The 14,542-nt window shown below is 47.0% G+C and overlaps 1 protein-coding gene across 1 annotated transcript in view; it reads right to left on the bottom strand.

Annotated features, from left to right (window-relative positions):
- fbn2 (fibrillin 2) overlaps window positions 1-14,542 on the bottom strand; it is a 487,109-nt gene that overhangs the window by 319,258 nt on the left and 153,309 nt on the right. The window contains exon 7 of the mRNA XM_085984430.1: window positions 11,407-11,532. Coding sequence (XP_085840556.1) covers window positions 11,407-11,532 — 126 coding nt within the window. The remainder of the gene's footprint in view (window positions 1-11,406; window positions 11,533-14,542) is intronic.

Raw genomic sequence — 14,542 nt, forward strand, 5'->3', positions numbered from 1 at the left:
GGACCACCCGGCATCAACCTCGGCACACCCAGCCCAGTCAACCCTGCAAAGTCCTCCTCAGCAACATCTGGGGACTTGTGCCAAAATTGGGAGTGCTGTCCCACAGACTAGTCAAGCAACAACCTGACATAGTCATACTCACAGAACCATACCATTCAGCCAATGTCCTGAACTCCTCCATCACCATCCCTAGGTATGTCCTGTCCCACCGACAGGACAGACCCACCAGGGGTGGTGGCACAGTGGTATACAGTCTGATTACCATCTACCGCCCTCCCTCAGCTGATGAATCAGTACTCCTCCATGTTGAACACCACTTGGAAGAAGCACCGAGAGTAGCAAGGGCACAGAATGTACTCTGGGTGGGGGACTTCAATGTCCATCACCAAGAGTGGCTCGGTAGCACCACTACTGGCCGAGTCCTGAAGGACATAACTGCCAGCCTGGGCCTGCGACAGGTGGTGAGTGAACCAACACGAGGGGAAAAACCTACTTGACCCCGTCCTCACCAACCTAACTGTCGCAGATGCATCTGTCATTGTCCCCGTAGTGGTCACTGCTGCCAAAGTCCCATCCTCACACTGAGAACACCCTCCACCGTGCTAAATGAGATAGATTCAGAACAGATCTAGCAGCTCAAAACTGGGCATCCATGAGGCGCTGTGGGCCATCAGCAGCAGCAGAATTGTATTCCACCACAATCTGTAACCTCATGGCCCGGCATATCCCTCACTCTACCATTACCACCAACCCTGGTTCAACAATGAGTGTAGAAGAGCATGCTAGGAGCAGCACCAGGCGTACGTAAAAATGAGGTGCCAACCTAGGAAAGCTGCAACACAGGACTACTTGCATGCTAAAAACCATAAGCAGCATGCTATAGACCAGGGCTAAGTGATCCCACAATCAACGAATCAGATCAAAGCTCTGCAGTCCTGCCACATCCAGTCATGAATGGTGGTGGGCCATTAAACAACTAACGGAAGGAGGAAGGCTCCATGAATATCCCCAACCTCAATGATGGTGGAGCCCAGCACATGAGTGCAAAAGACAAGCTTGAAGTGTTTGCAACCAACTTCAGCCAGAAGTGCCGAGTGGATGATCCATATCGGCCTACTCCCGAGGTCCCCACCATCACAGAAGCCAGTCTTCAGCCAATTCGATTCACTCCACGTGATATCAAGAAACGGCTGAGCGCACTGGATACAGAAAAGGCTATGGGCCCCGACAACATCCCGGCTATCGTGCTGCAGACTTGTGCTTCAGAACTAGCCGCGCCTCTTGCCAAGCTGTTCCAGTACAACTACAACACTGGCATCTATCTGACAATGTGGAAAACTGCCCAGGTATGTCCTGTCCACAAAAAGCAGGACAAATCCAATCCGGCCAATTACCGCCCCATCAGTCTACTCTCAATCATCAGCAAAGTGATGGAAGGTGTCATCGACAGTGCTATCAAGCGGCACCTGCTCACTGATGCCCAGTTTGGGTTCTGCCAAGCCCACTCGGCTCCCGACCACATTACAGCCTTGGTCCAAACACGGACAAAGGAGCTGAATTCCAAAGGTGAAGTGAGAGTAACTGCCCTTGACATCAAGGCAGCATTTGACCGAGTCTGGCATCAAGGAGCCCCAGTAAAACTGAAGTCAATGGGAATCAGGGGGAAAACGCTCCACTGGCTGGAGTCATACCTAGCACAAAGGAAGATGGTTGTAGGTCAGTCATCACAGCCCCAGGACATCGCTGCAGGAGTTCCTCAGGGCAGTGTCCTAAGCCCAACCATCTTCAGCTGCTTCATCAATGACCTTCCCTCCAACATAAGGTCAGAAATGGGGATGTTCGCTGATGACTGCACAGTGTACAACTCCACAGATAATGAAGCAGTCCATGCCCGCATGCAACAAGACCTGGACAACGTTCAGGCTTGGGCTGGTAAGTGGCAGGAAACATTTGCGCCACAGAAGTGCCAGGCAATGACTATCTCCAACAAGCCAGAGTCTAACCACCTCCCCTTGACATTCAATGGCATTACCATTGCCAAATCCCCCACCATCAACATCCTGGGGGGTCACCATTAACCAGAAACTTAACTGGACCAGCCACATAAATACTGTGGCAACAAGAGCAGGTCAGAGGCTAGGTATTCTGCGGCAAGTGTCTCACCTCCTGACTCCCCAAAGCAATGCCACCATCTACAAGGCACAAGTAAGGAGTGTGATGGAATACTCTCCACTTGCCTGGATGAGTGCAGCTCCAACAACACTCAAGAAGCTCGACACCATCCAGGACAAAGCAGCCCGCTTGATTGGCACCCCATCCACCACCTTAAACCTTCACTCCCTCCACCACCGGCGTACCGTGGCTGCAGTGTGTACCATCTACAAGATGCACTGCAGCAACTTGCCAAGGCTTCTTCGGCAGCACCTCCCAAACCTGTGACCTCTTCCACCTAGAAGGACAAGGGCAGCAGGCGCATGGGAACTCCACCACCTCCAAGTTCCCCTCCAAGTCACACACAATCCTGACTTAGAAGTATATCGCCGATCCTTCATCGTCGCTGGGTCAAAATCCTGGAACTCCCTACCTAACAGCACTGTGGGAGTACCATCACCACACGGACTGCAGCGGTTCAAGAAGGCGGCTTACCACCACCTTCTCCTCAAGGGCAATAAATGCTGGAATTGCCAGCGACGCCCTGATCCCATAAACAAAAAAAAACCAGGGGACATATCATAGAATCATAGAATGCTTACAGCACAGAAGGAGGCCATTTCACCCATCGAGCCTGTGCCAGCTCTCTGCGAGAGCATTTCAGCTAGTCCCACACCTCCGCCCTTTCCTCATATACCTGCAATTTTTTTTTCCCCAGGTGTTTATCCAATTCCCTTTTGAAAGCCACGATTGAATCTGCCTCCGCCTCCATTTCAGGCAGTGCATTCCAGATCCTAACCACTCGCTGCATAAAAAAGTTTTTCCTCATGTCACCTTTGGTTCTTCTGCCAATCACCTTAAGTCTGTGTCCTCTGGTTCTTGACCCTTCCGCCAATGGGAACAGTTTCTCTCTATCTACTCTGTCCAGACCCCTCTTGATTTTGAACACTTCTATCAAATCTCCTCTCAACCTTCTCTGCTCTAAGGAGAACAACCCAGCTTCTCCAGTCTATCCATGTAACTGAAATCCCTCATCCCTGGAATCATTCTTGTAAATCTTTTCTGCACCCTCTCTAAAGCCTTCACATCTTTCCTAAAGTGCGGTGCCCAGATTTGGACACAATACTCTAGTTGAGGCCGAACCAATGTTTTATAAAGGTTCACCATAACTTCCTTGCTTTTGTACTCTATGGGCTGGATTTTGTCATTGGGGCGGGCTGGGGTCGCATCATCCGCTTTTCGTGTTATCCACCCGATTCCAAATCGATGTGGGAGAATGATGCGATTTTTACCTAATTGGGCAATTGAGTTCCAGCGTGTGGGAACCCATGGACCAATTAGATTTTTCGCTCTGAAACTCGCCTCCGATGACGTCATCGTTGCTGCTGCATTTAAGGTCTGCAAGAAGCCTTCCTTATTCTGCAGACTGCCAACCATTTGGCCTTTGCAGTGAGAGGGATCTGGAGGCAGAATGAGTAGCAGGAGACCTAAGTCTCCTCCCAGATTTGATGACGTCGCCCTGCAAGCTTTCGTGGAGGGAGCAAGAGCTAGTAAGGAGGTGCTCTTCCCTTCTTCAGGGAGGAAGAAGCCTCCCCAGCAGGCCAAGGCTGTGTGAGTCCAGGTGGCCCAGGAGGTGAACTGGTTGTCCCTCATCCGCAGAACTGGCTTCAGTGCAGGAAGAGGCTTCATGACCTTCTGCGCACTGGAAAAGTGAGTATGACTTTGCCATCACCCTCAATCTGATCCCCATCGCCTCTCCTCACCAGCACTCAGCTTTAGCAACCTCTTCCTCCACATCCCACTTGACACTAACATCCCTGCACCCTTACCCATTCCCTCTCTCTCTATGCTCACATTCACCTAACTATTCGACTATGCAGCCCTCACACTCCCTATCACAATGATGCAATGAAAACAACTTACAAAACACAGGGAGGGCCCTTGGTCCTGCCAACTCACTCCATCTTTGTCTCCTTCTAAGCATCTATGCTATGGTTTCTCTACATTCACTCCTTCATTCTCACTCAAACTCCACTTGTCTCCCTCATTGCAGGAAAAGAGAAATAACCTCCCACAGATGTCGGGGAACATAGGGTCTGAGGAAAGGGAGGAACTGAAAGAAATCAGTATTTGTAGGGAAATGGTGTTAAGGAAATTGATGGGATTGAAGGCCGATAAATCCCCAGGGCCTGATAATCTACATCCTAGGGTACTTAAGGAAGTGGCCCTAGAAATAGTTGATGCTTTGCTGATCATCTTCCAGCATTCGATGGAATCTGGAACAGTACCCATGGATTGGAGGGTAGCTAATGTTACCCCACTATTCAAAAAAGGTGGTAGAGAGAAAACAGGGAATTACAGACCGGTAAGCCTGACATCGGTAGTGGGGAAAATGCTAGAGTCCATTATAAAAGATGTAATAGCAGAGCACTTGGAAAACAGTGACAGGATCGGACAAAGTCAACATGGATTTACAAAAGGTAAATCGTGCTTGACTAATCTACTGGAATTTTTTGAGGATGTAACTGGTAAAATAGATAAGGGAGAACCAGTGGCTATGGTGTATTTGGACTTTCAGAAGGCTTTTGATAAGGTCCCGCATAAGAGATTAGCGTGTAAAGTTAAGGCACATGGGATTGGGGGCAACGTATTGACTTGGATAGAGAACTGGTTGGCAGACAGAAAGGAAAGAGTTGGAATAAACGGGTCTTTTTCCGAGTGGCAAGCAGTGACTAGTGGGGTACCGCAGGGATCAGTCCTTGGGCCCCAGCTATTCACAATATATATTAATGATCTAGACAAGGGAACTAGATGTAATATCTCCAAATTTGCAGACGACACAAAGCTGGGTGGGCGTGTGTGCTGTGAGGAGGATGCCGAGAAACTCCAGGACGATTTGGACAGGTTGGGTGATTGGGCAAAAGCATGGCAGATGCAATATAACGTGGACAAATGCAAGGTTATCCACTTTGGTGGCAAAAACAGGAAGGCAGATTATTATCTGAATGGCAATAGATTGGGAGAAGGGGAAGTGCAACGAGACCTGGGTGTCCTTGTGCACCAGTCACTGAAGGTAAGCATGCAGGTGCAGCAGGCGGTTAAGAAGGCAAATGGCATGTTGGCCTTCGTAGTGAGAGGGTTTGAGTACAGGAACAAGGATGTCTTGCTGCAGTTGTACAGGGCCTTGGTGAGACCACATCTTCAGTATTGTGTGCAGTTTTGGTCACCTTATCTGAGGAAGGATGTTCTTGCCATGGAAGGAGTTCAGCAAAGATTCACCAGGCTGATACCTGGGATGGCAGGAATGACGTATGAGGAGAGATTGGGTCGATTGGGCTTATACTCACTGGAGTTTAGAAGAATGAGAGGGGATCTCATTGAAACTTATAAAATTCTGACAGGACTGGACAGACTAGATGCAGGAAGGATGTTCCTGATGGTCAGAGAGTCCAGAACCAGAGGTCACAGTCTAAGGATAAGGGGTAGGCCATTTAGGACAGAAATGAGGAGGAATTTCTTCACCCAGAGAGTGGTGAACCTGTGGAATTCCCTACCACAGAAGGCAGTAGAGGCCAATACATTAAATATATTCAAGAAGGAGTTGGATATATTTCTTAAGGCTAAATGGATCAAGGGGTATGGGGAGAAAGCAGGGACCGGGTACTGAATTTGGATGATCAGCCATGATCGCATTGAATGGCGGAGCAGGCTCGAGGGGCCGAATGGCCTACTCCTGCTCCTATCTTCTATCTTAAGAGAGCTCACAATAAGAGGGAAAGAGTGAGGACAGGAGGAGGGCCACCCTCAGTAGCCCGCCTCACCCCTTGGGAGGAGGCGGTCCTGGAGATAGTGGGACTCGAGGACGATGCGCAAGTGGGGGACGGACAGACGGGTGCATCAGAGAAAGCTGGTGACAGAATAGTTTTTCATCTCTCTCATTGACATTGCATGAGTCGCTGATAATGATTCTGAAGCTCTAACAGATCGACTTATGATCATCTACAATATGCAATGTGCATGTAACCTTGGCCTCACATCTCTGACTCTTTCCTTTACTCCCCCACAGGACCATCGCAAGCACCCGTCCCCACTATCCAGGAGGAACAGCCTGAGTCTCCAGACTCCTCAAAGGAAGCTGCAATCTCTGAGGGCGCAGCATCAGCAAAATTCAGCCAACCCAGCACCAGCGCAGACACTCACACCTTGGTGGGACCATCGCAAGATAGAGTAGTGTTGTCACCTGGTTTACCACAGCTCACAAGTGAGCATCAGCAGATTGTGGAGAATGGGCCGGCAGTGGAGAGTCCTAGTTGGAGGTCGCAGGACTCTCCCAACTCGGCTCAGCTGCACGTCGACCCTCTGCCTCTGGGTCCATCCAGAAGAACAGCGGTGCTGGAACTCCAGGAACAGGTGCAGGAGTCTCTGGCAGGTTTTGTCTCCAGGATGGCTGCAAGTGTGGAGCGAATGGAGGAGTCCATTGTGAACATGAGCAGAGCCTTTGTGGAGTCATTGGCGCATGAACGCAGCACCATGGAAAAGATGGCAACCTCCGTGGAAAGGATGGCTACAGTAGACGAGAGGATGACTACGGCCATGGAGGAGCTAAGTCGCCAGAGTGTAGAAAACATGGTGAGTGTTCAGAACAGACTGACATCTCTGGAGGAGCGATGGTCAGCTATTGAACAGAGAAACCAGACCTTCAGGCAAGTCTTTCTGAGTAGGGCTGCCAGTGCAGATACGGGTCCCCATGGCCCCCCTGATGTGCAGCAAGGTGCTCTCAAGCCACTTGCAAGCGCTGAGGTGGACCTGACCCATGAGAGGGATGTTGGTGGCAGAGAACAAGGAAGTGGGGGCTCCTCTCCAAGCGCTCACATGGCCATGCCACTGCAGTGCCCTTGGTCAGAGCCCCACCAGAGTCCCCACCCAACTGAGATCGCCGTCTCAACCCCTGCACAGCCGCAGGAGCAGCAGACTGTTGCCGAGCCCTCACAGGTTCGCAACCCCAGAGGATGCCCGCTAAAGGTGTCAAGACAGGAGCAGCAAGAAAATGAGCAAGGGGCCTCCACATCTGCTGAAGCCACAGGGGAAGCACCACGTAGGAGCATGCGTAAGAGAAAGATACTGCACAAATAGTCACAAGGGTAGTCACTTGGGTGAAATGTGTTTATTTTTAAAATGCCATCAGTTGGTTATTGTAAATAAAAATTCTGATGTCAACTGTTGCAGTTGTGGCGTGTGTCATTTCGCTAATGGGACTTCAACATTACTTGCAATTGTCAGTATGGTGGTCAGAGTGCTAGGAATCCTCTGGTTCTTGGCCATTGTCGATGCTCTGGTAAGAAGCTGCAAGGCAAAAGTGCTTGATTGGCTAGGCTAAGCAAATCTGGCCAAGATGAGTGCATTCTTTGCATCCCGGGCAGCAATGTTCTCGCGTACTGCTGCCGCTGGTTGATGGGGCTCTGCAAGATGTTCGTTTTCGCTCTCCTCCTCCTCCTCATCTGAGGAGGATATGTGAGGAGCCACTTGGTCCTCAGGAATCTGCAAGCCACGACGCTGTGCCATGTTGTGAAATGCACAGCAAACCACGACGATTCTGGAGACCCTGGCTGCTGAGTACTGCAGGGCTCCACCTGATCTATCCAGGCATCTGAAGCGCATCTTCAGCATGCCGATGGTTTTCTCGATTATGGATCTGGTGGAAATGTGGCTGTAGTTGTAGCTCTCCTCAGCTTCGTTGGATGGGCTCCTCAACGGCGTCATTAGCCACGTCTTCAGGGGATAGCCCTTGTCTTCAAGTAGCCATCCGTTAAGTTGGTCTGGTGGACTGACTAGCGGAGGCACACTAGACTGGCGCAGTATGAAGGAGTCATGACAACTGCCAGGGTACTTGGCTCTAACATGCAAAATTTCCTTCTTGTGGTCACACACCAGCTGCACGTTGAGGGAGTGGAAGCCCTTGCGGTTGACAAAAATACCTGGATTATGATGGGGTGCCTTAAGGGCCACATGTGTGCAGTCAACGATGCCCTGCAACCTTGGAAAGCCTGCCAGATTAGCTAATCCAACCGCACGCGCCGTGACACTTACTTGATCCTTGGAGAAATGGATGTGATTGTGCGCGATGGCAAACAGGGCATCGGTTACCTGCATGATGTAAGTGTGTGCGGCTGCCTGGGAGATGCTGCTGATGTCTGCTGCTGATCCCTGGAATGAGCCTGAGGCAAAAAAGTTGAGTGCGTTGGTGACTTTGACGGCCACTGGTAAGGGGTGTCCACCTGCTCCTCTGGGCTCCAGGTCTTGCTGCACCATTGCGCAGATGTCACCCACTAGCTCCCGCGAAAGTCGGAGCTGCCTTTGGCACTACTGCTCACTCATTTTGAGGTAGCTGATCCTCTGTCTGTAGACCCTGTTTGCGGGGTAGCTCCTGCGCCGACAGGCTTCCATGCGCTGGCCCCTTCTGGCCTGTGCAGCTTCAGGTGGGTGAGCAGCAGCTTGGCGCTCCTGTTGTTGCCACTGCTGTTGGTGCTGAAACATAGAAACATAGAAGATAGGAGCAGGAGTAGGCCATTCGGCCCCTCGAGCCTGCTCTGCCATTCAATGCAATCATGGCTGATCATCCAAATTCAGTACCCTGTCCCTGCTTTCTCCCCATACCCCTTGATTCCTTTAGCCTTAAGAAATATATCCAACTCCTTCTTGAATATATTTAATGAATTGGCCTCTACTACCTTCTGTGGTAGAGAATTCCACAGGTTCACCACTCTCTGGGTGAAGAAATTCCTCCTCATTTCTGTCCTAAATGGCTTATCCCTTATCCTTAGATTATGACCCCTGGTTCTGGATTCCCCGACCATCGGGAACATCCTTCCTGCATCTAGTCTGTCCAGTCCTGTCAGAATTTTATATGTTGTTTATGGTTCTGCTGCTGCCGCGGCTGGTCTTCATCCGAATCTGACGTCCAGGAGGAAAGGAAATAAATGGTTCCCATGCTTCTGGTAGATGCCTCAGTTGAGGAAGCGCTCAAAGTGGCGAGAGGGGTTTCCCAGGAGGTCACACTGGAGATGGGTGTCAGGCTCCAAACTTCCACAGCTGTGGTTATGCCTGCTAAACGTTCCCCCAGACCTGAGACAACAAAGTCCTGCCACCTGCAAATGATGACTGATCAAATCTCCTATTTAATGGTGGAGCTGCAGCTGATAGTCAGCAATCCAATTGTGCTCCCGCCAGGTTTCACCGTTGTGTTTCAGAGGAGACGTGAATCACGTGGGAAACGTGTTAAAATCAGAAAGGCCTCTCAAAATGGGATTATAGAGGCAATTTAGTGGTTGTTAAGGGCCTTAAGGGCCTATCCCGCCTCTTGGAGGCGGGACGGAGACGGGATCAGAAACACGTATTTGGGAAAATTGCTTGGAGGCGGGATGGAGGTGGGGTTGGGCCCACCCACCAGTTTTTGCAATTTTAATACCCCACACGCCTCCATTCCCGCCTCCTTGGGCCTGGCAAAATCCAGCCCTATGCCTCTATTTATGAAGCCCAGGATCCAATATGCTTTTTTAACTGCTTTCTCAACCTGCCCTGCCGCCTTCAATGATTTGTGTAAACATACACCCTGGTCTCTCTGTTCATGGACACATTTTAGAATTGTACCCTTTAGTTTATATTGCCTCTCCTCATTCTTCCTACCAAAATGTCTCACTTCACACTTTTCTGCATTAAATTTCATCTGCCACATGTCCGCCCATTCCACCAGCCTGTCTATGTCCTCTTGAAGTCTATCACTATTCCCCTCATTTTTCACTAAACTTCCAAGTTTTGTGTCATCTGCAAATTTTGAAATTGTGTCCAAGTCATTAATATAGATTTAAAGTAATTGGTAGAAGGATTAGAGGGGAGTTGAGGAGAACTTTTTTCAGCCAGAGGGTGGTGGGGGGTCTGGAACTCACTGCCTTAAATGGTGGTAGAGGCAGAAATCCTCGTCACATTTAAAAAGTACTTGGATATGCACTTGAAGTGCCGTAAACTGCAAAGCTACGGACCAAGAGCTTGAAAGTGTGATTAGGCTGGATAGCTCTTTTACAACTGGCGCAGACACGCTGGGCCAAATGGCCTCCTTCTGTGCCGTAAATGTCTATGATTCTAAACCCCGTTTATGCGCGTAAACAGGGTATCCGTCGCACTTCTGGCAAAGTTACACTGGCAGAGCAGGAGCAGCTCCAAGAAATTTCCAGGCCCATGTTAAAATAGTGCTGATGGGAATTTAATGTGAACACACTAACAAAATCGTACAGAGGAATTTGTAAGCTCAATATGTTAGGTAGACTTTTGTGGCAAGCCTTAAAAGACATGGAACTCAGTGCTAAATTGGAGTAAAGCATAATGGAATAGTTGAAATGAGGTTCATACACTTCACATTCATTCAGGTAGCATATGGAAAGTGCATGAGCTTTACACTCAAGAGTTTATATCATCTGAACCCCTCAATTACATTACTTCCCCTACCTATTTTGCAGGGCTACGGGGAAAGGGCGGGGGAGTGGGACTAGCTGACGTGCTCTTGCAGAGAGCCAGCACGGGCTCGACAGGCCGAATGGCCTCCTTCTGTGCTGTAACCATTCTATGATTCTATCCATTCTTCTATGCATGATATACATAGGCTCCTCTATCCATGTGTATTTTTAAAACAGATATTTATGTAATCTGCACATTCTCACATCAAATGTTGTCAGTTATTTTCTTCCAGTCAAACATATATTGTGGTATTGCACTTCTGACATTACAGAACGATAATTTTTTCATTAGAAATTATGTCCTCAAATATGCAGACAATTGACCTGAACCCAACAATGGCTACCTCTTCAAGAATGGAACAAAGCAACTTCTATGTATGATACAAAAATATAAAAGAACAGGGATAAACTACAGATTCTTATATGGACCCCTTACTGAGGTCTCTCATTGCTTTTGGCATTGTATGAACACTCCTAATTGTGCCAATTGTACTGGATCAGACCCAACTCAGGGCTACATGTACGTATCTGTAATTCAACTCTGACCATCCATTACACTATATTAACAAAATGGGATAAAGTACAAAAGGAAAAGAATGTTCATTTTTTTTCCGTTATGTAACTGGTAGCTTTAATCACTGGGGGAAAGCTCAGCAGTCAGCCACAAATAAATTGCATTAAATTGATGCTACCTGCTGAACTGCAGTAATAAACACAGTACATAAAACCCATGAGGTCAGCTGCTTACCATCACATTTCTGGGATACTTCACTCTGTTTGTGACCAGCAGGACATTTGCACTCGTAGGAGCCAACAGTATTGATGCAGTTTCCACCTTGGCACATGCCTGGGATGGCTTGACATTCATCAACATCTGGAAGAAAACAGCACTTCAGTTAAGTAAACTGCAAATCAGTCAGACTGCACACACTAGCTACATCTGTCTTCAGTAAACCCTGCTGCATAAGCACAGCAGCTGCTGAGTCTGAAGAAAGAGGAAGAAAAAGTCTTGTGTGAGCTTATCAAGCTTGTTGGGTCAAAACTGCAGGATTCTTAATAAGCTTTCGTCTAGACAGCTTTCGGATCCAGTTCAAGTCTAATGTTAATGGAATTTTTCAATTAATATATAAAATAATTTATACCAAACGTATTCTGCTTTCATTTTAAGAGAAAATGTGCTTCTTTTGTGGAAATTCTGCACCGTTTATAATGGTTTCCATCAGTAAGGTTATACTTACCCCTAGCAGTGCTGTTTGAAATTCCTCTGATATTTCGAGTGCTTCTCTGCACGTAGTTATGTTAACGGCACATGTGCAGTGGCTCTCTGCCTTTCAGAGGAAACCAGAAATCAATGTGTTTCCTCCAATACCCATATGATCACCTGTGGTTTTGGTCTCCTATTTATCATGCCATCCTTTGGTTACATCATCCAAACCATCCATAAGTATGGGGTCAGTTTCCACAGGTACACCAATGATGCACAACTCTGCTCTTCTACTTCTGCCATAGATTCCAAGTAACACTTTCTAACTGCGTGAGCAACACCAAGTCAAGGACGAGTGGCAATTTCCTGCAGCTGAACATCAGCAAAACTGAAGCCATCCTCTTCAGCTCCCAGCAGCATTATGTGCCTCTGGCTCAGCGCCATTAACCTCCCCAGTGCCCTCTCAGGTTATTCTGATAGACACACCATTTCTGAGTTTTCTACCCCACATCTGGTCTATCACCAATATTTCTTTCTTTCACCCCATGACACTGGCTGCCTATGTCTTTACCTATTCTATGTGGATATAGGGACAGAAATGTCCAAGTTTGCAGGTAATGCTGAAATATGAGATATAGTAAATAATTCTGAAGACCAAAGAAAGGTGCAAGAGAATAATAATTGTGCTGTTATGCTGTAAAATTGGTGATGGACTTACATAGACACTTGTATGAATTTAGCTATACAATGTAATATGATTAGTCTCTGACAGTTTTGAATTAGAGCCTCTTAACACAAACCATAAGAGTTTGTAAACCAGTTTATGGAAACGGCCAACAGTTTTAAAAATCTACCTATTGTGGGTGTAAAGAATGGAGAGTTATGGTGTATCCACGTTTAACGAGCCACAGAGAGGAAGAACCTGGGTGCTGTGCCATCATGGAACTTCAGCAATGTTAAGGCAGGAAGAAGCTGAAAGTAAAGTTCAAAATGCCACACAAAAAAGTCAGATCTTTAAAGCAGCATGGTCTTAATTGAAAAATGAGGAGATCTCCTGTGGCATTGCTCACGAGTAGTCAAGAGCACAGTAGTGATGTTTACCTGCTAAAAGGGGCATTTTTAATCCCACGTGTCCCTATGAGGCACTCCATGTGAGAAGTGATCTAAGTTGGCAAGGCTGGACAATTGAAGCTACTTGTAAAATCTCAGATTAATTAGAAGGCAGTTGTAACTGCTTGCAAATTTCTAGCTCTAGGTTGAAAGAACCCAACAGGAAATGCCTGCCTTTCTTTCTCATTTTAAAAAATATATTATTTTGCATCTGTAACAAAGTGTGACACTTTGCAGTATGACATCTGGAATGTCATGGATGCACAACTTTTATGTGTAATAATAATAATTGATATATAGCATCGTTACTTTGCAAACATTTTGATGTGATGAATTAACTTGCATCAAAATGTGTCATTGCATTGCAAAAGCATTGTTGCTGTTCTGTTCTTTCTTTCTAAAATAAAGACAGTGCCTCTCAAAATGTTATATAAATAACAGAATGTCAAAGAATAATTAAGAGTAATTAAACAGCTGTAGCATTAGATGACAGGGAGCTGCCACATAGATTCCCTTCTGCAGTTTCAGATTCCCTTCTGCATTGTCCATTGAACCTGACACATGGCTACTTAATAAAGGGGCCTTCATAGTCCACCAAGGAGAGTGACAGAATGGACAATTATGTAATAGTAAATACATTTAACTGCGATCATTCCAAAAATGTTATTTTTTAAGCATTTCACCTGTGCTGTCTTAAGAAGCAAACTTCAATTTGAAATAACAACAGAAAACGCTGGAAAAACTCAGCAGGCCAGGCAACATCCGTGGAGAGAGAAACAGAGTTAACGTTTCAGGTCAAAGACCCTTCGTCAGAACTGAGAAAAAAGCAGGAAATGAAACAGATTAAAAAAGGGAAACTGAAAGCAATGAAGATGAACAAGGTTGAAGAGCCAAACGGAGATCCCGTTGAAGAGAAGAGCAGAACTTCTTCAAGGTGGGCATTCCTAGAAGAGAGGTGGCAGTGAACCAAACACTAATACGATAGCAAAATACTGCGGCTGCTGGAAATCCGAAATAACATTGAAGATGATGCCGTTTAAACACAAGTACTGCACTTTTGGCCGATGTTATGCAAGCCTGTTACATGCAGGAATTTCTGAATTACAAACTGGAAATTGAGACTGACAATGCCTCGTTAACACCTGGCCGAGAGGGGCAAGAGAATAACATTTCTAAGCGCATTTGAAGAGAAATTAAAGGGGCCTTGTAGCAATGGGTTTGAGAGAAATATTTTCTCCTGGAGCTAGAAACTTACAAGACACTTTTACTTTGCAATTCTCATTTTGGAAGGGCCCGCTTTACTGACCTTTCACATCACACTTCCCCATTTACATGTTTACATTCCCACCTGCTTCTCCATTAGACACGAGGCATTTGGCAGCCATCCACAAACCATGAAAAGGTGCGTCCTTGCTGCTGTGAGAGTAAGGTAAGGTGCACATTTATGTTTCTTAGTGCAGCCAATGGTAGGAGTACAGTGCACTATGTAATATAAATGTGCTTATACATAGTTTTCTTTAGTTTCAAGTTTTTAAGTTACTAAAACACAAAAATATTGGAATTCTATTTT

The sequence above is a fragment of the Somniosus microcephalus genome, chromosome 1, assembly GCF_052327205.1.
Source record: "Somniosus microcephalus isolate GS21.2 chromosome 1, FLI_Smic_1.0, whole genome shotgun sequence".
In the NCBI taxonomy this organism is placed as follows: domain Eukaryota; kingdom Metazoa; phylum Chordata; class Chondrichthyes; order Squaliformes; family Somniosidae; genus Somniosus; species Somniosus microcephalus.